The sequence below is a fragment of the Anticarsia gemmatalis genome, chromosome 24 (genome assembly GCF_050436995.1).
Source record: "Anticarsia gemmatalis isolate Benzon Research Colony breed Stoneville strain chromosome 24, ilAntGemm2 primary, whole genome shotgun sequence".
Classification (NCBI taxonomy): Eukaryota; Metazoa; Arthropoda; class Insecta; order Lepidoptera; family Erebidae; genus Anticarsia; species Anticarsia gemmatalis.
Window position 1 is genome coordinate 435,044 of NC_134768.1, and position 26,275 is coordinate 461,318.

At 34.9% G+C, this 26,275-nt stretch overlaps 2 protein-coding genes across 4 annotated transcripts in view; one reads left to right on the forward strand and one right to left on the reverse strand.

Moving 5' to 3' along the window:
- The window catches only part of cpx (synaptic transmission protein complexin), a 338,383-nt gene extending 320,225 nt beyond the window's left edge, over positions 1 to 18,158 (forward strand). For 2 of the 3 annotated variants that reach the window (XM_076130760.1, XM_076130762.1), the window contains 3 exons: positions 11,718 to 11,850; positions 12,431 to 12,472; positions 12,911 to 18,158. In XM_076130760.1, the coding sequence (XP_075986875.1) occupies positions 11,718 to 11,850; positions 12,431 to 12,472; positions 12,911 to 12,984 (249 nt within the window). In that variant the 3' untranslated portion in view covers positions 12,985 to 18,158. The remainder of the gene's footprint in view (positions 1 to 11,717; positions 11,851 to 12,430; positions 12,473 to 12,910) is intronic. The other variant, XM_076130761.1, reaches the window with a different exon arrangement.
- A 279-nt stretch (positions 18,159 to 18,437) lies between these two features.
- Positions 18,438 to 23,981, reverse strand: LOC142983561 (heparanase). Its single transcript, XM_076130501.1, has 7 exons — positions 23,748 to 23,981; positions 23,009 to 23,227; positions 22,335 to 22,507; positions 21,329 to 21,533; positions 20,717 to 20,948; positions 20,104 to 20,348; positions 18,438 to 19,654 (listed from the first exon to the last, which is right to left on the reverse strand). Exons 1-7 carry the CDS (start codon positions 23,921 to 23,923, stop codon positions 18,493 to 18,495), a joined length of 2,412 nt encoding a protein of 803 aa, XP_075986616.1. The 5' UTR covers positions 23,924 to 23,981; the 3' UTR covers positions 18,438 to 18,492.
- Between the last annotated feature and the right edge of the window lie 2,294 nt (positions 23,982 to 26,275).

Here is a 26,275-nt window from a genome sequence, read left to right on the forward strand (position 1 = left end):
ATATCATATTCTAAAGATATATATTTTATTATATCATAAATATACACAAGGTTAGCTATAATATATAATATTCATAGCAAGTACTAAATAATATTTCTCAATTTACGATTATATTTACGAGAATATATTCGTACATACATAATAATAAAAGCTAAACACATAAAATGAAATGGGAACTAAATTCAACCTATCTGCTAACAAGTCAATTTTATACGGTTAACACGGCTACCTTGCCAACGGTGCCACGGTTACGAATCCACGGAACACATATTTTAGTGAAGAGCTTGAATTTTCGTTATGAGTCTGGATAGAATTTAAACCATCTATCATCATCAGCCTATTACCGTACATTTTAAATGTCAAACTCTCGATAGATGGTTCTAATTGTAAAAAAATCGTGCTACAGAACTCTTTAAATTGTTTCATCCAAATTCATACATCCCTCATACTTAATATTATTATAAAGTTAGGTACATATACGTCTTCGATAAACTACATTTGTATTTCAAAATGACTCACAACACGATATGGTCCATCAATTTGGCACAATTAGTGTCGCGAAGCGCCCAGCGCCACCTAGCGGGGCCGAGAGTAAACTTGATTGGTGATCTTATTACCGCATTTCCGCTTCCTCCCTCACGCCCCTACGATCTAAGGGCAAGTTAGACGACGGAAATTAATATTTTGTTAGAGGTCACAAGTTTAAATGTGGCTACGATATTGTTGGTAGTTTAGAAAATAGATTCTGATGTCGTACGAATTATGTGATGAAACTAGCCTATTATTTAAATTCAGTACATAGTAAATTTCATTTTTATGTTTTTTAATTTATGATTTATTTATGAATGTCGTTTTAGCGGCCATAAAATATGAGATACAGACATACAAAAAAAAACGGGAAAAATAAGTTCAAAATAATAATTTACCATGGTGTTAACCCAAATCAGATATCATTTTCTCTAAGAAAGAAATATTATGAACACATTTTTATTCCAAATGATTAAACATTTCTGTAACAATTACATTGTCTTCCTTAAACCATTATAATCACAAGCAAATGATATCAAAAGAATATTATTCTTACTCCTAAATAATCTCACAAAACTCCTAAAAAAGTACCCTCTCTAACTATCTATATACAAAAAGTTGTTCAAAAAAGTCAAACAAATAATTGTCCTTCTCTCATTATCCGCTATCAATGCCTCCCTCCTCCAGACCTCTCCGACCCTCACAATTAAATCTTGCATCACAACTTGGAGCAACTAACGTGTGCCTCCACTTTGATGTACCTTCGTTAGAACCAACTTCTCACTGCTTATGGGAGCCTGGTACTTTTGTGTGGTAGTGACATGTTTTGAGTTTTTGGGCGTTTGAAAATTGGGGTATAACTATTTTCGAATTACAGTTTTGAAACGGGTTTAATTACAAAAAAAAGAAGCGATAACTTTGGAAATTGTTTATGTTTAATTAAAAATTTTATTGCGTTAAAGTTATAAGCGTATAACCGTTGAAATGGCGATATATAACTATCAAATCCTTTCTTTTTCTTTGAAAATCAGAATTTGGTTTTCGGTTTTGGTGATTGATAAGTCTGATTTTGATGTATAATGTAAGTCGAACTAAAAGGACAATAAGTTTCTAGCTGTGACACAACTCACATGCATATTCTGGCATAATTTTACTCAAAAACTAGGAACCCTCGTAAAAACTTACAATTATTTAAAATTGAATTAACTAGCAAAATAGTAGAACCTTGTATGATTCCAAAAAAACATTTAATAAGAATTATTTACGCATGAAACACAAAGGAAACGAACAACAAACAATACAATACAAAAAATCTAAACTAATACAAACTACCTTTACATGAACAGTCATGAACAAGCACTTAAAAGTTCATTGCCCTACAAAAACAATAGTTAATACCTAACCACAGGTCTAAAACTATGCATACTCAATGAGTGTTGCCATACTACATTAATTGTTATTGCGTGACTGGCAACACTGAGGGCTGGTTATTATTTATTAAATGCTCTATTGGCTATGGACAGACAGACAGGTTAATAATTTTCATTATGATTGACGTTTCATGAAACATGAAAGGTCTGATTGGATTAATTTTACACATATCGGCTTTATGTATTGACGTTACATAATAGTTAGGTGAACTTTTGTATAAGCATTTATATTATATACTGGCTTGTGCCCGCGATTCCGTCCGCGTGACAAGATTTCCCAGGGTAAGAAGTACAAACATCCATCTTTCTCACAAACTTTTACATTTATAATATGAATAGTACCTATACAGGTTTTGTAGGAATACAAAGTTCATTACACATATTACAGATACTAGAGGCATTTTATAAAATCAAAATGATTTTGGCCAAATGTTGACACTTATGATAGTTGTTACAATCACTAAATTTACTACTAGCTCGGAAAGGGGGCTATACCTTATGAGAAGACCTAGCGAGAAACTCACGGCCACTCTTTTCATCAACCAAATACTAACTTTGTTAAAAACAAATTTTAAACAAAGATCTTTAAGCTCCTCATGATCAAACTACTAATTATACCCTCCTCTACCCTCATAATCCAAGGAATTACATAATAATCCAAAAAATATACAATTACGATCAGGAATTCAGCGCGAGTCGGTCGTAAAGACTAAATTATTGTCAAGTTGATAGCAATTGCGAACATTCGTGCATAGAATTTATTTATCGAGTATGTACGTGTTTTTACTCAATGTGGTTTATGTATTGCGGTATAGCTGGTATATCATAATGTGGGTTTTAACATTACGACTATGTTTGAATGTGTAGGCAGAATTGTATGAAGCACAACTGCTTATCGTGAATGTTAGTGTCATGTAATAGGGGCGAGCTTATTGCTATATACAGGCAATTTTGTTTTTGTCTTTATACCAAAAATATCGTATTTTCGTGAAGATAATGTCGCTTATGCTGTAGAGCCAAAGAGGTCGTGGTTTCGATTCTAGAAATTTTTGATTAGTATGTCTGGTAATTAGAATAGATACTGGTAGATATTTAAAGGAGAATAAAAAAATTTTTAGCTTATCAAAAATTGATTTACATTAAGTTTGGCACAATCTACACAACAAAAGTAGCATACAAATAATATGTAAATTAGTTAAATCCATGCTACATAGAAATAAATATAATGCGGAAAAACATATTCTGGAAAACATACAGTTTTCAGTGCGAAATTCCGGGTTGCTATAAAGTTCCTAAGGTCCATTACAATAAAGGGTTCATGAAAATAACGAGTAAACTTAACGATTTAGGGTTCAAACCCTGTATTATTAGTGCTCTACATAGAGTTGTAAAGTAACAATATTATTTGGCACTCAAAGTTTCGGGTTCGAGTCCAAATTAATGACCCTTAAAGAGTTTATTAGATTTACGCGTTCTAGTATTGTTTGAGTTAATTCTTCTTAGTTTTATTACCCGCTGGAGGAAGTATTGGAACTAGTTTGAGAAGTGAATGAGGCTATATATTGTACTACTTTAGATATTAATCCTGCCTTAGATTTCTTATCTATACTAATCTATACTAATATTATAAAGCTGTCTATACTAAAGCTGAAGAGTTTGATTGTTTGTTTGTTTGTTTGAACGCGCTAAACTCAGGAACTACTGGTTCGATTTGAAAAATTCTTCCTCTGTTAGATAGCCCGTTTGTCGAGGAAGGCTATAGGCTATATATTATCTCGCTACGACCAATAGGAGCAGAGTACCAGTCAGCCCCGGATTGACTTATGTTCGACAATATTAAATTGCTCAAAGATTCTTACGAATAGGTCCAGTATTTTCTGAGATACGTGTACATTAATTAACAAAAAAATATACTTAAAAAATATTTAAAAAATACAATTTAGATCAAAGTTTGATAACGACAATATTCACAATTTAGTGAATCGCATAAACATCCCTTAATCTACAGTTTTAAAACAATGCACACTAAACAAGGGGTGTACAAAATCGATATCTCATAGAACACCCTGTATATACCTAAGTACAGTGCGCAAAATAAAAAGCCAAGTGTTTGTGCGCGGTACGCATTGAATGCTTCCGATACATTAGGCACTATGATTGTAGCGACAGCAAAATAAAATATTGGATGTGAAAAACATTGCTTGGTTTTTTCAGGATTATTATTGTTTTCTTCAGGGAAATATACGTAAGCAAAATATAAGAAAAGCAGCTTAAAATGAGAAATAGAATACCGAGATTCTTTTCGCGTCAGTTGATTAAGTAAATATTTTTTCACGACATACTTAGTTCTTATTGCGCGACATTTTTTTCTGTATAATTATGCTACCCAGTACCTAAGCTGTAAAACAAAGCAACCTAATACATTTTTTAACTTTAGACTCACACAAAAACAAATACGGAAAATTTTCGCACAATCCCCAAAAACTACATCAGCCGATACACCAAAAGCTATAAAATAACGCCATAACAAAAAAATCCTGTACAATTTCACGTTATTGCCATTCGCAGCCATTGCGATAACAAATGACGTCACAATACACCATAAAACGAACAGAAAGTATTACATTTTATGCAAACCTTACTTGAAGCGTTTGACATGTCATTTTCCAAAGCCGTGCGCGCCATAAAGTCCCCTTGGCAATTTTCTACCATAGCTTTTATGTGTGTGTGTGTGTGTGTGTGTTTGTGTGTGTGTGTGTGTGTGTGTGTGTGTATGTGTGTGTGTAAGTACTTATTGTTTATGGTACTCCAGTTTTGCGTGCAAGGTTGTGTTAAATACATTTGTGTTTATTACATGGGTTTTATATGGGAAAGCGTTAAATACTTTTCATTGACTTAACTTGCTGTTCCTAGTAACGCAATTTCAAACTTTACTATAGTTACTATATATCTTTATTAATTTGTGCCACCAGATAAATAAATTGACAATCACATACGTATAATATCTCGATTTTTTTTGTAAAAATAAAAGGAAGATACGAAATAGGAAAATAAATATCACTTGAGTAAAAGCCCAGCCTAAAGCCTTCTATTACAAAAAATACTTATAAATAAGTTACTATAGCTAAAACCATTTATAAATCAACATCATAAACATCAATGACATCACACTACAAAAACCCATTATATTAAAAAACCATAAAACCACCACCCTATATAAACCCACACATACACAAAGCGTGTCGGAGTGGAAACTTCTTGTAATTTCACGCTTACGCACACACGCGTGTTGTCCAATCACGTGACGTATATCTATGTGTGCGTGTGGAGACAATGTTATGATAGTTACGTGATGTACTGCTGAAAGGAGTAAAGGGTGTTGTTTAAATGGAAGGATGGAAAATGACGGTGTAAGTGCGTTTAAATAGTTTGAAAATTTTATTTGTATTAAATAGTGTATGAAGGGATAAATTACATAAAATTACCTTATCATAAAAGTTACTTTGAAAAATAATATTTTGGCTCAAAATGGTCTAAAAATGATGGAGTCAATAATATTTTAAATACTGATACCAAAATACAACTTGTATGATTCATAACTAATTCCACGTCTAGAAATTTTCAACATGAAACTACTATGACATTCAGCCAACATCTATCTTATTAAAAAATACACCAAAGACCAACCTATCCCCTATTAAAACTAGTTTCATCAAGCAACCATTTAAAATAACAAAATTCAACGCAGCTTCCCCCACAAATTTGATGCTCCAAACTATATCCTAGAATATCTATTACATAGCAAATAAAAAGGTGTTCCGCTATCAATTTCCGGGCAGATGAGTTCATAACACGTTTAACGCCCCCTAGCGGCAATCTTGCGCAAATTGAGCGGCGACGTAGCCACGGCTAATGACACTCCCAATATTGCTAACTTTTGTATCACTATAGTTTAGGGATAGAGAGATGGATAGTATAAAATGGTTAAGGGTTTATGTTGCTTTGAGGAAGGTTTTTGAGTTCATGGAAGTTGGATAGGAGTTCTAAATTCTGGTTTTCATTTAATGAGAGGGTGATTAGGAACTTTGTTTAAAATATTGTGTATTATTGAATGTTTCCTGTGTAAAAAATACGTATTAGATATAATAGAAAGGTTTCAATTTCAACATATATTATTTATTTGCATAAATTATATCAATGTACAAATTCTTCTGTTGTGTTCGTACTGCGCTAAATTACTTAGTGTACTGTTTCTTTAAATGATTTATTATACAGAACTATTATTAAAACAGGAGACATTTTTTTATTTTGTAAAATGGAGAAATAAAATAGTTTTCAAGCAGAATCAATCAAACACCACCTCCATATTGGTTTTCGTTTGAAAATAGCTCTTTAATTAACCTTACTATAGTTTTATAAAGTCAATCTACTTTATATAGCTTCACCGCAGAAGAAAGAAAGAACGAAGGATAAAGAAGACGTAGCTCATAGATGTTAAATTGACTCTAGTAGGGAGTCCGTATTAACACGCGACTCCCTAATCGAGTCAGGTTGACTTCTTTGAGCCTAACACACCGTGCACAAGAAAGAAGAATCAAGAACGACGGAGAAGAATATGTCTTTGAATTATTATTTAATAAGTTTTGCCTATGAACAAGAAGAATATATATGTGTTTGTGCTATTAATTAATGAGTTTACCTATACATGAATTATTATTATATTTTTTATCACCAACGTGTCGTGTTAAGGGTTAGTTAAATGTCACCAATGTCAAGACGTTATTAATTATTTCAAACTAAGTAATTTTTCGTCTATTTTTTTATTTTATTTATAAGTCTTCTTTCTTATTCGTAGGTAAAGCTTATTCATTGAAAGATCACATGTATAAATGTAACTGAATATTGTGTGTTACTGAAGCAGGTTCGATTCCTAAACGATAGTTTTCCAGTTAAAAGATTGTTTATGATACTTTATAAAAATCCTCTACTCCACGTTTTAGATTAAGGAGGAAAACTTCAAGTATATTTATTATTTCCTTTGAAAATATAGAAGGAAAATGAAGAAATATTTGTAAAGAAATATGTGCTTAAGTTTATGTCTATGGGCTTTTTGAGACTCGTGTAGCTTGTATACGTTTTCTATTCCAGTGAAAGATAATAAATATAACTACATATTTCTTATAGAAAATCGTGTGTTAAACTTTGTATGATATAGAATAAGTATATGTTTGTGTTGTTAATTGTGTCAATAGATGCCTTTACACACACGCTCTTTCGCGCGTGAAACAATAAAGGAAAGATGCTGATGAAATTTGCTGATGATACGTCGCTTATATTTAAAGTAGATCGTAAGAAAACTGATTTTGACGATGTAAATGGTGCTCTTACACAGGTTCTCAATTGGTTTACAGCCAACAATTTGTTGTTAAATTCAAAGAAAACTAAATGCATTAGATTTACCATGCCCAACGCTAGGAATCTAGGTACGAACGTAACGTAAATGGTGAGGTATTAGACATGGTCAATTCCGCAACCTTCCTAGGTGTAGATTTAGATAATAAGCTTCAATGGGGCACCCAAATAACTAAGCTCGCGGGCAGGCTCAGCTCCGCAGCCTATGCAATAAGAAAAGTAAGACAGTTTGCTGGTGTAGATGCGGCAAGACTGGTTTACTTTGGGTATTTTCACAGTGTTTTGTCCTACGGTGTTCTACTTTGGGGCAAGGCGGCTGATATAGACACGATTTTCGTAATTCAAAAAAGAGCAATTCGCGCTATTTACGGCTTAGGAGCGCGGGACTCTTTGCGGGAGGTATTTGGGAAAATAGGTATACTGACGGTGGCATCACAGTATATTTTTGCGAATTTGATGTTCATCAAACAAAACATCAATTCGTTTGCTAAGAATAGTGACATGCATAACATTAATACCAGAAATAAGCACAAATTAGTAGGTCCCTGCAATAGATTGCAAAAAGTACACAACTCATTTGCAGGTCTTGGTGTTCGGTTGTATAACAAACTCCCTAGCAGTGTTATGGATCTTCCCCAACAAAAATTCAAAACAGTTGTTAAAGATCATCTTATTAAAAGGGGTTATTATAAGGTTGACGACTACGTGCCGGGTCACCCCCTTCCCTCTAATATGTGCGAAGGGGGTGATGGCTGGTCCACGCGTCATACTCGTGAACGGGTGCTGCTTGGGGTGACTGGTCGTCCTGGGTGTGGTGACTGCCATAATTTTAAAGTAACTACATTTCAATAACTGTACTTCCTTTACCACAGTATGCTCTTGAAATGCCTCTTATGATTTCATTACTTATATTACTATGTGGGTAGATGCTCCCATCATGCTTCCAATACTATTTATATCTTGTTTTTTAGCACCTTAATATATTGATTTATTTTAATTTATGACCAAAGTGTGTTCGGTAGTGTTGGTAGGTAGCAGCTACTTACATCATCAATGTTTTATACCAGCATAAATATTGTTAAAATCATTTGGCGATTAAAAAGAGTGGCCAGGAGTTTCTTGCCAGCTCTTCTCATTGGCCCTACCTTCCGAACTGGCGGTAAATTCACTCTCTGTATCATTGACTATCATAAGTGTCAGCACTTGACCTAAATGAATAAATGATTTGATTTTGATTTTTGATTTTGAAAGAGTGCGCGCCGCGCTCATCTGTCCGTGCCCGCGAAGAAAACGTGAGCGAAGAGCGCGCCGTCTTTCCCGTGCGTAATCCTGTACGCTCCTAATCACACGTGAAAGAGCGTGTGTGTAAAGGCACCTTATGAGATTTTGAGATCCGAACCCAAGAAGTCTGCCTGGGACCACGGCGAGTGCAACCTGCGCCGAAACGTTAGGCATTTTAAGGTAAAATGCGTGTTCGCGTTAATTCCCGTATTCTATTATACATTAAACATGCAACGCGAGAGTTTAAAAGTTATGACGAACCCAAGACATTTAAGCATACTATCGCCTCCTATATTCTAGTTGTAATTTGTAAAATGTCTAAATCAAAAGCACTCTCTCTAATTGAAGTCGTTAAAAGCCTAATTTCAACTCTTTAATCAACTTCTTGCTTTTCAAAAATAATTCAAAATATTTCAACATCAACCCAAGTAAAGTAGACAATATTTCATACTCGTTTTCATTAATCAAATCCCCGGGATTCCCCGGGACAGCGCTAATCCCGCGATTATTTTAAATTATACTCTACCTACATAACGTGCATTTTTTATTTAACCTGAAAATTTTACGTAACACATTTCGTAGCAGTTTTTACGTAGCGGAATTAAAAGCTACGTCGTAGCAATTTTGCGTAGAATTTGCTACGGTAAATATTTTGGATAGTTATTTTTAAGTTTTAATCTGATGTATTAAGGTTTTTTTAAAGCAAGTTATTAAGGTAAAAACTACTATATTCGGGTAGATTTTGATTAAAAGACAAATAAGGTTACGTTTTTTTCCTGTAGTACGGCGAACCGCAGCCTTATTTGTCATTTAATAGAACCTAAAATATTAGTATTACACTCTAGCAATAAACTCTGGTAATTGCAAGATTTGTATGTCTACAAAGTCCCACGAGACCTAATTAATTCTTAGTAAGATATTAGTCCAATAGGAATTAAAATATGTAAGTACAACATAGCGTCTATACTTAAAGGAAATCTTTCATCAATATAATTACATTTCCACACAAAAGAGGCTTTTAGAAATGATAATAAAATCTCAACCGATACTCAATCCCAAAGACAGCTCTAATAAGATCTCCAGAGGGTTGCCAATGAAAAAAATGCTTTTAAAATTAAAATATTTTCTTGGCAAGACAATGCTGGCTGCATGTAATCAATTGAGGATTAAACCAAAGAGGATTGTGCTGCTTCGTTGCGATGTAATTTTCTATTTTATAATTAAGTCCCAATTGCAGATGGTCTCAAGCTTTGCGGTTGAGAATATTAAAGATTATAATTGGATTGTGTTGTGTTGAATAGAATTCATGTGTTTTTTTTAATGTCTGGGTTTTTGTTGAGTTTCTGCAGACGTGTATTAGACAGATGAAAATAGATAGCGCATTTTTAATATTTTAAGATAACTAATTTGTTTTTAGTCTTTTGTATTTCAATTGGCTCTATAAACATGGAGTTTTAGACGATGCCCTTTCTCTTATTTGGTTTGGTATTATTACATCATACAATTTAAATACATCGTGTATTAGTTTAAAACCCATGCCGTGAATAACTTTTAATTCTGGAAATGACTCAAATATACTTTCGCGTTGAATATTACTATTAGATTTAAAAAGACATTGTTAAACCTTCGTTAATAACCCTAAGAAAACTTTTCCGAAACTAAATAAATTTGTTCCTTCGTGTAAAATTGTTGCCAATTTATTTGAACCTACTACGCTAAACTAGATTAGTCTCACCACAGCCGACAGCGTACGCCAGACCGCTAGACTTACAGACCTGATCATATTACCTATTACTACGAAACTTGATACAAAACCCAAACGAAATTAAACCTCCTTTGAACAATTTTACAACATTTTCCTCAACGTATTTATAAAGGATTCGTCTATACAGCTCAAAACTGCAAAGAAACGTTTGTACCAATAACAGTAAATAAACTAAAGCCTGCATTATTTTCAGTCAAGGGAATAAATCGCGAGTTTACACAGAAAAGAAGCCAATCTATTTGAGTGTGGCAACACAGAGCGTTCAGAAATCGAACCGTACGTACCGTTGGGAAATTACGGCTGGCAACCCGAGCTTGTACCGTTCGGAAACCGTCATAGCTAGTTAGTATGAATAATATATTTTGTACAAGTTCGTTGCAGTGCGTCTTTGACGACATGATTACACTTAAAATATATGTAGCTACGCGTACATACATATAATATATTATATTATTATATGACTGAGAATATTCGTACATCAATTGAGCTGAAGTGATCCTGCTTTTATTTTCGTACAACATATAAAATAAGGGCTTCAAAATAAAACGGAACAAAATTAAAAACATAAAAGTAATAGGTACTTCAGAGTATAACTATGTACCTAATAGTGCCTCTAAATAGTAAACGAAGTTACAGTTACTTTTCATGAACCATAAAATTAGGGATCTCGCTATACTTTTATTCCAAAATAGTTGAAACATAAAAAAGTTTTTTGAGACAATCTATACTAATATTATAAAGCTGAAGAGTTTGTTTGTTTGTTTGTTTGAACGCGCTAATCTCAGAAACTACTGGTCCGATTTGAAAAATTCTTTCAGTGTTAGATAGCTCATTTATCGAGGAAGGTTATAGGCTATGTATCATCACGCTACGCCCAGTAGGAGCAGAGTACCAGTAAAAAATGTTACAAAAACGGGGAAAAATTTGACCCATTCTCTCTTATGTGACGCAAGCGAAGTTGCGCGGGTCAGCTAGTTATTAGATACAGACTTTAAATATAAATATACATTACTCAGAATGAAGGTCTTACTGTATAATTTTCTTTCAAATAATACAACCATATTATATACAAAACTATTTCTTATACTCAACTCATTCTACTAACTTTTACAAATATAATTAAATAATAATAATATAATAATAACTAATCTATTAAATCTTACTTAAATAAAATACACATCATATATTTACACCCAATGTATGTACATATTTTCAAATAAATCATACATACTTACTTTTTCTTAACCTGATTTCAAGAGTTTATCCACGAGGATCTAACACCATAATTCTTCTGTTTCCAGTACAAAATCCCCAAGAAGGAGGAGGTGGTAGAACAGCAGCAGGCCGAACCTGACAACCCCCTCATGAGGAAGAAGAAGACTCCTGAAGAACTAGCTGCCGAGGCCGAGCTTGAAGACCAAGATGAGTTCACCAGTAAGATATCACAACTACTATACATCTGTTTGTAGACGCCATTTTGTAATCGTCCGCCATCTTTGTGATCTGTCAGTTTTTAAATGTGTTCCTTTTTTGCTTTTTTTTTTATTATGAGTTGAAACTTGTTTCTGCCTAGTAGCACAATAATGGGTTAACGTTTTTTGTTTAATTTTTTTTTTAATCCTAAAAATTAAATAAAAGCTAAATATTGACTACCTGATGCAACAACAGATTATTGAAATCGTTTTGCCTTTAAAAGGCTGAAAATCTAGACGTTAGAAAATTATATAAAAAAATATAAATATTATCTTTTGAGAATTTAAAAAAAATAATTTTAGTACAAACTTTTTACAATCACATTATTTTTATTTATTGCACCTTTTGAAGAGCTTTTCTTTTAGTTTTGACCGCTACGAAATATTTTAAGGTTTAAATCATCTTATACAATAATCAATCAAGTTTACTATCCTTTTATCACAAACAGGTCAAAACTGTAAGAAACGCCCGTCGTTATATTTTTTAAAGCACTTCTCATATATTGCACTTTTATGTTATTATTATTTTGTTTTATTTTAAGCACGAAAGTCACCCAGCAAGCCTCGAAGGCGGCAGCGCGGCAGTATGTATTTAAACCTCTTTGGTTTTAACACACGGTGGTGGAATTAACCTGTTTATTTTATTTAAGGGTTGTTTTTGGGGTGCTACAACTAACCTCAATTTGGATTGCTGAAACACCTAAAGTTTATTGCAATGAAAGTACTTATGTGAGCAAGATATTGAAAAGTTTTTTGTTGCAGTTTACTTTGGGTTAATATTGTTATAGTTTGTTCAGTGAGAGTTAATTATTATAAACATTAATATTGTAAAATAATAAAGCCAAGAAAAAATAAAAATATGCGATACTTCAAATAATATTTACATATCAAGAATACTGTAAACTTTTTGGCACTTATTATCAACTCTTACTGAATGAATTATAAATATTTTCACATATCTGAAAAGGGTATTATTTTAAATTATTTATTTATGATAATAATAATACTTTTAACATTTCCAGAACTGAAAAACACCATCGAAACGCAAGTGAATGAACTAAAGTCGCAGATCGAGAGTAAGTGTGTGATGCAGTGAGCGGCGCTTCACCCCCACTCTCTGAATACATGATGTAGCTGAGCTAAGTCATTGTGACGACGATGTTTCACCACTACCCCACAACCCACCCCACCCCCGACCATCCCCATCCATCCCCTCACCACTAAACACCCGAATAGACAAACAAACAAACAAACAATAATTTCGTTCGGACAACGTATCATTCGCGCTCAAACATTTTGTAGGAGAGATTCGAATTCTAAATTTTTTCGGAACGTAGTTGGCTAGTGGCGCGTTGGTGCTTGATAATGAGCAATAATATTTTTATACATTCATAAATAATCGTGGAGAGCCCTCGACCACACTGGAGCGCGTTCTAGAACGTACGGTCAAAAAGTCATGTACAACTGTACGCCGAGCGGCAGCGTCGCCTCGCGTGACTCTATCCGTTTACTATGTTGATGCTTGTGATATATTGTTATTTAAGTGTAAAGATGAAATAATATAAATACAACTAGAACGAAACGGTGTAATTTATTTAAATTAAAAGAGGGAAATTGTATTATAAGATTCTAGCACGCGTGTAGTTTATCGACGACTCGTCTTATCGACACTTCTCTTCCTCTATTTCGCACTTACATTGAAATAACAATGTATTCGTACCGGGTATTTGTTTTCATCCAAATTCCACGCTTGATCTGTCGACTGTCCGTGCCGTGCCGCGCCGCGTCGTCGCGCCGTGTCGCACCGTGTCGCACCGCGTCGCACCGTGTCGCATCGTGTCGCACCGTGTCGCATCGTGTCGCACCGTGCCGCGCGCGGAGGCACGTCTCGCTTGCGCCCTTCGCTCTTCCACTTCAACTTTTGCCTCGAAATCTTTTGCATGCGTGCTTATGCAGTGTAATCTATGTGTCAATGTCATTTTGTTTAGGTGTATATACCTGTAATCGACCTAGCCTTAATATCCACATCGAAAATATAATAGGTAATTGTTATGCGAACACGAGCCGTGTTCGCCGTCGTTGTCCATTACTTTCTTGCATGTTAAATGATAAGAGTCGATGTTCATTTAGTGTTAATGTGTAAAATGTTGTAGATAAACCGGGACATTCGTTGTGTTACCGTTCGCCGACGAGCGTTGTTCTAAACTAATGTTTTATCGATGTTTTACGCTTAGGTATTATAAAGTTAAATAAACACATTGTGGTGTGAGCAAATTATTCGAGCGATTACGTCATATGGGAGCGAGGTATCGGGAGTATCGAGAGTATCGAGAGTATTGAGAGTATCGACTAACAACATGCAGGAAGGAAGGCGGCGCGCGCTGAAGGCTAGCTACGCTAATTGTTCGAACAATGTTGTCCACATAGTTATAAAGCTGCAAATGCAAAAGATTTGTTATCGTCAAAAGCTGTGATATATGAATATAATAAACTAAAGCGCGCACGCGTCGACCGCTCGCGCTCTTAGCTTCTTCAATCTTCAAATGTTCGACACGATACTATCATTGTACCTTCTAGTGGATACCTATTCGGATTACAATCTCTACAATCGGCACATCATGTATTTTATATCATTTACTTTGTACTTCTTCACACGCGGTGTATTTTGATCCGTTAGTATAAGTACAGTTACTCGTAGGACGCAATACATAGCTCACTTGTGATAGATACAGTGGTACATATTCATCATTTCTGAGATTACAAATGTTATTGTTAACACTGCACTATGTCCGACACACTCACGTGTACCTAGGTTCATTTACTTTAGAGTTCTACCTTCATAATTATACAGTTATTTAAGTACAACACATTTTAAGGACATTAACACCAAGTGCTTAGTTTGATCGATACTACATCACTAGTCAGTCGATTGTACCGACAACTAGTCGATGTATCGATTCGCAACAAAAGTCATCGCGTGGCAAATACTAACTTATTTTGTACTTCACTTACACATTTATAATACAATGCTTGCTTAACCTTATTTTTGTTATAATCCAGGTCAATTAAGCTACCCTCACTCCTCATCAATATATACTATTCAATATACAAACATATGTAAATAAAAAATGTAATAATTTCAGATTGTTTATTGAGAATGCTACTATTTTTCTGAAGTATAAGAAACGAATATTTTCTCGCACTCTACTGCACACGATATTATATTTTCATAGCTTATTTCATAGCCACCTTGTTTGGAGCACGCATCGCTATGATATACTCGTATGATGGTCATCATCTGTATGGCCATGTCCGGCCACTTCACATAACTATAAGTCATAAAATATATTAAATTTTCACAATGTATGTGTGGTTAGCCTAGGTAATAATTATGTAAACATAGTTCTATCGTATGTGCATGGCAAATCTAGCTAAATGGTTGTACGTAGACATTCAATACAATAATAGTGTATAAGTGTATTGGACCTGTTTCATGACCAAATTTCCATCGAATCTGACTTTCCTTACTTCCTCTCGTGTGTTAGATATATCTATCCTTCGTCTGTTTCTTCACTCTATCGTAGTTTAGCCTGCGTTCGACGTTGTTGACTCTCCAGTAGTTCATAGTTTAGATAAATGTTATTTTCATAGCGGATCTGTACTCGGGGGCGCGAACTAACTGTCACTAATTTAAAATTAACGGGACTGGCACTGCGCGCGCTGTCGGCGACACCTGACACCGCGGTGTCAGCGACTCTCTTCTGTCTTGTAGTACTCTGGTGTGTCTGTGACTTGCGCCGACAGTGTCGCGGGGTGTCAGTTCGTTCTCTTACTCTAAGTTTCTTGCATGGTGTTGAAAGTGTGCTGGCTCTTGGCGTGTCGGTGTCGTTTTCTACTAATACGTCTTGTTTCCGAGTTGTTTGTTAATAATAAATATATTTAGACGCTTCAATAAAGCTACTCTACGTGTATGTTTAAGCTTTTGATGTTCAGTGTACATAGTGATAATGTTGCTTAACTGCGCGGTATCTGAAGGAATTTGGGTGATATCAAATGGTTGTTGAATTTATTTTGTAAAACCTAACGCGTATATATTTATAATAATGTTGTTTTCATTGTAATTAAATAATAAATAAATGTAACATCGATCTCTTCGCCCGACTTGTCTTTCATAAAGTAAATATTCTTCAAACAATCATATATATTTGTTTTGATAATATATAGTGAATTTATAAAGAGGTTTATACAAGGTAGATGTGTAGTTTAGACTAAATTAATTGTAAAAGTCAAAATTTTGGAAAAAAAAATATAACTATTAATAATTTCCGTGAGAACCCGTAGTGTTAATTTTAAGGAATCCAAAAATGTCGCGACCAATTTTTTATATTTTTTGCCACTTGGATGTAAACAAATATATAAAACAGTTGTATATTTTCAAATCTTATGACTCTCATACTCAGGGTAATATACTATTTATACTTATTCGTTTATAGTTTTCATTTAGATCGTTTAGGTATGAAATGTATGACTTTTTGGCCTACGATGGCTTTACTCTTTCTTCTAAACTTTTTCCCTCTAAATGTAATCGATCCTATGACCCAAACTGTAGAACGTCTTGATATTTCACTGTTGTTCTTAAATCCTTAGAGGAGTTACGAAACGGTAGACTAAATAACATTATATGACATAACTTGTTAAATTTATTAAATAAACTAGCCTATTGATAGTTGCACTAGGTTATAATGTTAGTGGTGTGACGTCACACTGGTGCATTCGTGCTGTCGCCACACTCACACGTCGATACATACTAGTATATACAATACTTGACACTGAGACAGTACGAATGCATCATTTACAAGAACGAGAGCAGAGCGTTGACGGCTTATCATGTGAAACTTGACTCACTTACTATCGTTATGAAGGAGAGACAAAAATGAAGAAGCTATAACATACATACACAGACTGACATACAAACAAACGTCAGTCAAACGTTAGTCGAATTCAAATGATAATTCCTTGACATCGAACGTTTCACACTTAACACCTGAACGAAAGGAGGTCGGTGATTCGCAATATAGGCATAGACAATTAGAGACAACGACACTTTGTACCACACACTCAAGAGCTTTTACACTTAAAAACGCCAGTATTAATTTATAAAGAAAAATTAAGATTCGCGGACGGCGCAAAGACAACTGAACTGATTCTAAAGTGCCACAGTCTGCAATCTGATTTGTTTTTCGTAACTCTATGCGCTGTCGGCGATAATGTTCTTCATAGTTTAAAAGAAAAATATGTTATCGGAACATTGGAAGGTATAAACCTCGTTCATATACTGCCTCTTGACACGCCAATATTGTTGTGAACTTACACGACGAGGCTCATACCTTCCACTACGTTTATTGTTTGTATATTATAGTTATTGGCCAACAACACTTAGTTCGTTAGCTTTTAATATTAGTGACATTATAGTGTTAAAATTGCAAGTTTACAGAATGTAAAAAACAAAAAAAAAACCACTAAGTACTCATATATGAACACGGTTCATATGTTGTATTGTTATATTAAAGGAGGTTAGTAGTTAATCCACGATTAAAATTAAACTTAGGGATTATGGATGAATAACGAAAAAGGTTATTGTTGAAAAATGTTTTTAGGTAATTAAAGAAAACGGATTGAGCTTCTGTAACACCTTGTTGTTAACAATAAGTTAGGTTTTTTTGCAGTATGGCGGCTCGGAGTCTCGGCCGATTCAGTTTGTGTAGTTTATTATTCATAACAGCCAATTACGTGGACCTTTGACTGAACATGTCGGAACAAAAGATACTATGACTGGCTTGAATAAACAACACCTTAAACAAAGCTGTATAAAAACTAAAAAAGAAAAAATATCAAGGCGAGACTTTAAAAAAGCAACATTCTAAATTGAAACGCCTTCAAATCCGCGCCAAATGAAACTGAATCGGCCGTCCAAGCCGCGGCTATCTTCTGGGCTGTAAACAAACTGCCGTAATACACTCTAATTCTTATATAAATAAGGTTAGTTTTCCTTTCACGACTGTATCATTGTAGTAAATAGTTAAAGCTTGTTCGCTACCACTTCGTTCGCTATAACTGTTGCGAAGCATTGTTACTGTTTATTTACAAGGTCCCTATTAGTTATTGTATAAAAGTTTAGAGATGGCCATTTTCATAGGTACGTTGATATAAATGTGAAAATGGTTTATCTAACATGTTGTTAAATAATAAATAAACTACATTGTACCACTATGTGTTTGTTTTATTTGTTACCCTAATTATTCATGTATCAGAATAATATAGCTTCCGAAATCTTATGGAAGGATCTGAATTATGAAAGGACAAGAAATTGTTCGATGATATTTTTTGAAATATTATGAAACTCAATAAGTAGAGTAGTCGAACAACTTAATATAGAGCCTGAAATTATTGATAGGTAGGCACTGAAGAACTGTGAATGGAGGAAGCATTTAACGAGTTACAAAAGCTAGGGGTGATGGAGGTATAGTAAACATACTTCTCTATGTAAAAATCTTTATTAATAACGTCTAAATATTTATCTAAATTATTATATTCACTGTACAACTTAATCTAACAAACTGAGGGCACCCCAAAACCTATTTAAATTCTTATTCAAATCTTCTAGAACATTAAACATATTCTTCATAGTAGACTTTATCAAACCTTTGGGAGAATCTTTGACTTTTATAGTAGCCATATCGTCAGACAACTCAGTCTTAAGAACAATCCTCTCATGTGTATCGTCCTCATCTTCGGATATATCCTTCAAATCATCGTGCATTTGTTTCAACATTCTCCAAAGTTTAGCTCTGTTCTTCTCGTTATATTGTAAGTCGTTTTCTGAAGATATTTCTACTGTGTCTTTAGTTTGTCTTCGCTTTCTTCTATGAGGTTCCAAAATATCGTCTTTAAGAATTTCATTCTTTAATATATGATTCTCTACAGAAGGTTTTGTAGTACTGCTAATCTTTCCTTCTTCAGTCTTCCTTTTAGTCATTTCAAAAGACTTTTGTGGTCTTTTAAAATCTTTTTCTGGAGATTTCGTATCAGATTTCATTACCTTATTCACATAAACACGTTTAGTAGGTGTCTTAACCATTTTTCTAAAGTACCTGGTAGGTTGTTTTGTCGGTCTAACTCTTGAAGATTTCGAATGTCTTTTTATTATTTTACTCGAACCGAATCTACGTCTCACTTCACGCAAACCTTTATTTTTAATCACATCAACACTTTGTTTAGCTTTTTGTAATATATTACTTATTAATTCTTTAGGATCAAAATCGAAATTCCTTCCACTTCTCAACTTTAGTCGTCTTAATTTCTGCCCTATGCTGTCATCGTCTCTTTTAAACCTATTCTTATTCTGCAATAAGCCGGCAATTTTCTCTAAATCTTTATTAATATCATTGACACGACTTTCCAAGGCCGTATTTACCGTAGCCACAACATCAGTGCCCTCGAAATCATAGGAAAGATTAGCAACATTAGCATAATCATCAAAATCAACAGATCGTTTGACCCTAATGTCTTCCGTGGCTGTCTCATCTTCATTAGAAGTCTTAGCATCGTTGTCTTGGCAAGCATCTATCTTAGTGTTGGCGATGACCCAGAAGCCAAAGGACTTGGGAGGCAGGTTGATGAGCAGGGTCTTGTATGGACGGACTCTCTTCACTACCGGTTTTATGTCGCCTTCGTAGTACATTGCTCGACCGTTGACTACGATGTTACTGGAATATAAGGTATTAAGTTAATAAATATTTCCCTTTTTTTTGTAAATGTTTGAAACTCTCAACCTGCACTTGGCCAGAGTGGTAATCTCAAGGCAAACCCCGTCCCTCATTCCAGGAGGAGACCCTTGCCCAGCAGTAGGACAGCAATGGGTAATAAAATTCTTATTTTAAGTAAAAACAGCACATACACATAATATGTAGGTATTAACACTCTGTGACTGTACAAATAATGCAGTGTCCTATTTAATCTCAAAGCGAGAGTAAGTAGTATCTACGATACAAAGAGTTTATCATGTTGGTAAAGTTAATTAGTGCACGAATTAATAATCATATGCAAGAACGAGAGTTTTAAACCAAACACTAGATCATAAAACAATTGACAACAGATCTAATAGCAAACTTTCTTGAAATATCAAAACAAATTAATATAATCCTGAACTACTCACCCACTATGATCAAGTCCAAGTATAAACTGCATAATATCACCTCCCTCTTCCCTCTTCGACAGCTTGAGTGAGAACCTCGCAGGTTCGTCATCCATGTTCACTCCAAACAGCGTGACCGCCCCAGGCACCGGTTTACGACGCAGCGATGTACAGTGTCCGAAGAGAATCGCTTGCTCTGGGTCCATTTCAACGTTTAATACTTTTTCACCGACCAGGTTTTTGAAGAGAAGTGCCATGTAGAAGCTCTGAAATGTTTTAGATAATTCTATATTTATTTTATTATAGCACTATGTCAGCTTCTGATAAATTACCTAAAAGTGTATCAATACAACCGTACCGTACTCCTTTACTTCAAGGAATCTGACAATTTCTGGATCTGATTTGATTCTGGAGGGGATCAAAGTACTACAGAGATTTTTTAATTCCTCTTTAATCTCCTTAATATTCTGAAGCCTGGTGACGTGGCCAGTAACTGGCAACAGCCACTCCCCCTTTAACATGGGACTAATATTTTATATGGTGAAACAAACACATTTATTGTACAACTCTACCGAACCTTCGGATATAATTTTAAACGACTAAAAGCCACATGAAATATGGTAAAGATACTTACCAGTGTAGGTTCATACATCTCTTCTTCCTCCAACTCCCTATAATGCACCGAGAAGCCGTTCTTCGCGGAGTACCCGAGGCTCGCCAGCCAGTCGGCAGCCCTCTCCAGCTGGTTGTATCTTCGCGTGTTGGTCTCCGTCAGCCACAGTGGTGTCTTCGAGTGAGAGAGCAGACGCAGCAGCTTCATATGATCTGATTCTGACATACGTTCCAGCTCGTGGGATGATGAGTTACTGGAAATATAAAAAGCGAACGTATTAAAATAGAGTCTAAAAGTGAAAAAATATTTTTTAGTAAAAAATACAAGGATTTGGAATAGTTTCTTTCGTTCGAGACTTGGTTCTCGCATGGTTATCTCTAGGCATGCTTCTTTAAAGGTTACCTCAAAGATGGTTTACCTATTAACAATTGCATATGGTTTTGAGTAACTACCTACTAAATAAACAACGGATGATTTAGCATGAACAACCACATGTGTAGGGAAAAGTAAACTGGGAAAAGTCAGGAATAAACCAAAATAATATGAAATGTATTATTAATACTTGATGCTGACGTCAAGAAAACACCCAAAACTAACTAAATGAGGCCTCAAATAAACTATCTATTATCTTACCCATTTAACAGTAAAGCATCCATCATATCATTGGACAGCATGATATAATCTTTGAAGTCGCTCTTGGAGTCTGCCTGCAGACACTTGGTGACGTCACCGCCGACCACCTTCCACTCCCCGGTCCGTCCTGGAGGAAACGTCTCCATGATCACTCGCAGAGTTTCCAGGTCGTTCAGGTATTCTTCTATGGATTGGTTTGTGCATTCTGGAGGGTGAAAAAGTGATGTGAGTGAATTTTGGCGTGAGTGAAACGGAAAATAAAGAGAAATATTAAATAGTTCCGAACTTTAATTAAGTCTGTGCTTGGCAATGTACTCACGTATCTCTAGGTATTAGAAATATAGTACTAGTAAACCTTAATATTTATAATTAGCTGACCCGCGCAACTTCGCTTGCGTCACATAAGAGAGAATGGGTCAACTTTTTCCCCGTTTTTGTAACATTTTTTACTGGTACTCTGCTCCTAATGATCGTAGCGTGATGATATATAGCCTATAACCTTCCTCGATAAATGGGCTATCTAACACTGAAAGAATTTTTCAAATCGGACTAGTAGTTCCCGAGATTAGCGCGTTCAAACAAACAAACAAACAAACAAACTCTTCAGCTTTATAATATTAGTAAGTATAGATTATCACGAGCCTATTCCAAAACCCTATCCTAGTCTAGAAAAAACAGGTCAGCGAATATTTTAAAATCCCTACAGCATTGAACCCATTTTTACACTCTAGTTAGAGTGGTACCCGTGATCTCCAGCCGACAAAGCGGCTGATTTAAATGATCGTGGAGATAGTAGAAGATTTGGAGTCAAACTTTGGATATCATACCTATAGTTAAGTTAAATTGAGGGAGTAATACCGGCATTGTGATCTCCAGCCGTCAAAGCAGCTGATTTTAATGATTGTGGTGTGGAGATAATAAAAGGTTTGGAGTTAAGTAGAATGTATACCTATAGATAAGTTAATTTGAGGGAATAATACCTACATTTATTTAGTGCATGACTCACCATAACCCAGTTCCCAAAACATATCTCCAATCTTGGCCTTCTCGGCGACAGTGAGGATGTTCAGCGCAGTGTTGGGGTCCCACATGCTGGACGCCGTTCTCTCCTCGTTGTTCAGTGCGAAGACCAAGTCAAAACCGGTGGATTTTGCCCAGTATACAAACTTGCGCCATTCTCTGAGAAAATAAGGGTTTTTATATTTTGCGTCTTTATTAGAGAAGTTTATAAAATAGTGGTATAGTTATTTTGGCAGCAGATAGTAGTGTGTAGTGGTAGTCTTTTATGGTGGTTGATACTTTTTGTTGTGACTATTCACTACAAACGAGATTCTTAGACAATGTTTGTCATGAGTCATTCTGACGAAAAACTTTTCCCTTCAACTTAACATATCAGTTTTCTATAATTCATTTCCATTTATCACGACTAACATAAGTGTCAACGTTCTACCTAAATAAATAAATAATTTGATTTTTGTTCAAAAAATCTACTATTGAAATAATTTGTCACTTTTAGACGCAGAAACTATTGAATAGATTTTCATAACAGTAGGTACACAGAAAACTTAGGATAAGGCCAATTTTTACCACGTAAAATCTTCCCTGGCGAAGAAAGTTGTATTTTATCACTTTTAAAAAAAATCTGCATAAGCAAAGACGGTGAAACTAACTATGTCTTACCTATGAGTCACTGCAAGTTTAGTCCCAGTCACATCCAGCGCCACTTTCCTCGGAGCATCATAGTCTAGCTCCGTGACCTCCAGGTCCTCCTCCTGAGGGTCGGAGTCCACGTCGTTGATGGATATGGTGGTGTTGTGGAAGCTCATGTGCGCGGTGGAGGGACCAGCTATGCGCAGGTATGCTGGCGTTAATGAGGATGCCATGCAGATGCATTCTTTGCTGGAATCAAATATGACATCTTAAGTGCCTATAACAGGCCGTAATAAATGCTTAAACTGAACAAGGCTTAAGTGGCCAAAATACTAGATCAATAGTAAAATTTGAAAGAAGAGGAATTTACAAAATTCTAAGTAAAGTAAGTATATCCACTTATCGGTGAACTGCTGGGTATTTTCTTCTACAAGAATGGGAGAAGAGACAGTCCTGATTCCATGACGCTGGCCAAGCGTGGGTTAAGAATTTGCATTTCTTTCAGAACGGTTGAAAGAACTCTCTAATAATAATAATTCATCATGACGTTTTACAAAGCAAATTACCAAATTTTTTAAGCTATGTATATTTTAAACATACATAGATTCGAAAATATGATTTTATCTATCAAATTATTTCCGTATGAAGTGAATTTTTAAACCACATTGCTCGGCTATTACAATCTGAATATACTAGAACAATACTGCAATCCATAAGTTTAAAGCTCTCAATATCCGATGGATACAATATAACAAATATACATTCTCACCTGCTATACTTCTCACTCGTAGAAAACAAATACTTAGGATCAATAGTAAAACTAACAAAACGACTATCCACCAAGTTCACATGTTGTTCCGTGACTATCTTCACGCTGTAAGTATCGGCACTGGCCAGAGATATCACACTACTTAGGAATAAGTACAAGTATGTTGGAGTGGCCATTTCATATTACTTTCGTTAAATAAGACGTAATGTGAATAAAATCACCTTTTATTGACTTGCTTTTAGGAAGTGAGGTGTTGTAGTTTGTGTTTGAAATTAGTGATTTCTTTAAATGACTACGGCCGAGTTAACTTAGAAAAATGATTAAGTCTGTCTAGTCTTATCATGTTTAGTAACAAGAATTTTCCAACCCAAACGGATTTTGTTGTTAAATTTTTGATATTTTAATGTCAGAGGACGAATTTTATGTACATAACTAGCAATGTGATACTTAACAGGTGAACACGAAATTCTGGAATGCGCGATGATGATGATGACAATCACTAAACCGTCATCTTAAACAATTACTAAAACAAAGCAAGAGTGGAAGTATTTCTAAACAATAAATTAGGTAGAAGATGTGTACAGCAACATGTATTTTCGCCAAGTGGAAAGTACAAGAATCCAACAAACATAATAATTGATTAGTCACATGACTAGGTACCTACTATAGGAGTTGATAAAACAATAAAAACCGCTTAAACCAAAGCCAAGCAACGAAACTACGAAAAAGACAGTAAAGAAGTATTTCATAATAGTTACACACAATTTATTGATATCTAAGTAACAATACAAGAAACTTTAAACAAACCCTAAAGTTCTTCACCTGCCTGCAACACAAAACTGCTGAATCTGAAATAACTGAAATAGTAGAAGTGCATTATGTTAGCACATTGCACAACAACTTATTTATATTATGTCACGTTTGTACATCACTTGCTAACCTTCGAGACAAATACTTTGCAGTTATTACTGATTCATCTTTTAACTCTTAGTTACGAGCACGTTTTAGAATAAGATGTTTTAAGAGATTATGCATTTTATAAACTTTTAGACTGTTTCAACTAGTATGGAACCAAACAGCCGTAGATTGGTTACAGTGGGAAAGTATGGGGAGCCCTTTACCCAGCAGTGGGACGATACAGACTCATAATAATAATAATTTAGACTGTTCTCAGGAGATTGTTCGTAAATGCTAATTGTTAGTATGGGCAGATACACAGGTTCACACTTTTCTTTCGCTCTCATAATAAGTGCTATGCTATAACGTAGGCGGTAATGAGTCAGGTATATAGCAATAGATTCGCCAGCTATTAAAACGTGGACCGGTTGAATTTCATACACCTCGGCCCAAATCTTCGGCTAAATCCGGCAATTAAGCAAGTAGCGCACGTTCTATCGTTCTCTAATCCTATAGAAACAGTCATCAAGAAAGTGATTAGCAACACTATTATAACTACGAGCAAAGACAAAATGCAACTAAGATAAGGAACTCCAATGCAAGTATTATCTGTTATCAAAGGTCAATAATAGATCGTTGTATTGGCTGCCATGTCGTTACATTGTTGCCTATCTATGTTATCTCCAACATACGATGGTTTTAGGTCAACAGCTTACAGTAATCTAGATACTGTATTTAGCTCGCTTTTTACATGAGATTGTTGTGAAGGTATTTTTACGCGTGCCGTGGGATGAATTTGCTTTCATAAATAAATTCAATTTAACCCATTCATGTACCACTGCTGGGCAAGGGTCTTCTCCCGTCATTGCCTTAAGTCCACCACGCTGGCCAAGTGCGGGTTGGGGACTTTGCGTGCCCTCAATAAATGTAGGTAATAAATACATTTTAAGCATGCAAGGTTTCCTCACGATGTTTTCCTTCACCGTTGGAGCATGTGATAATTATTTCTAATACATACATAACTTCAAAGAGTCATTGGTGTGTTGTCTCGGGTTCGAACCTGCGACCATTTGCGTGTGAGGTACCAACTTAACCCACTCGGCTATCACTGCTCTCTTCATACATGTTTTTTTTTAGTTTGATACACTAATAGCTGTTTTTACGAGACTGATGTCAGCTGTATGTATGTTTGTTTAAGCAATCAGGAGACAAGATTATTTCATAAAGCAAGAATTATTGTAACTCTAATGAACCAATCTGTGGCCCTTCCAGGCAATATTGACTCGACTATCTATTAAGAAAATAATGATATTTTTGAATAGCTATGACTATTATAAACCATTTGGCCATTGATAAAACATTAAAACCGAAGACTTATTCTTATTTAAACATTTGATAATAAAAAAACTAATTTTGAAAACGTATAGAAAAGTCAATACTAAGTTTGGACAATTAAAATATGTTAATAATTTCATCAAATAAATTAATATCTAATTACTTTCAAATACTTACTCATTAGTAGATAGATTAAATATCATTATTACGATCATAAACAGTATGGCCGCTATTTATCGGAAGGAAACACAAAAACATGCATTATTGGAAATTCACAATGATCGTATATTACCGAT

Excerpts from the sequence above, each read along its gene's own strand:
- LOC142983561 (XM_076130501.1), bottom strand. The coding sequence starts at position 23,923 with ATGGCCACTCCAACATACTTGTACTTATTCCTAAGTAGTGTGATATCT. Across the intron at positions 22,508-23,008 it reads AAACTTGCAGTGACTCATAG|AGAATGGCGCAAGTTTGTAT; the intron begins GTAAGACATAGT and ends TTATTTTCTCAG. Across the intron at positions 19,655-20,103 it reads CTTGGACTTGATCATAGTGG|TAACATCGTAGTCAACGGTC; the intron begins GTGAGTAGTTCA and ends CTTATATTCCAG.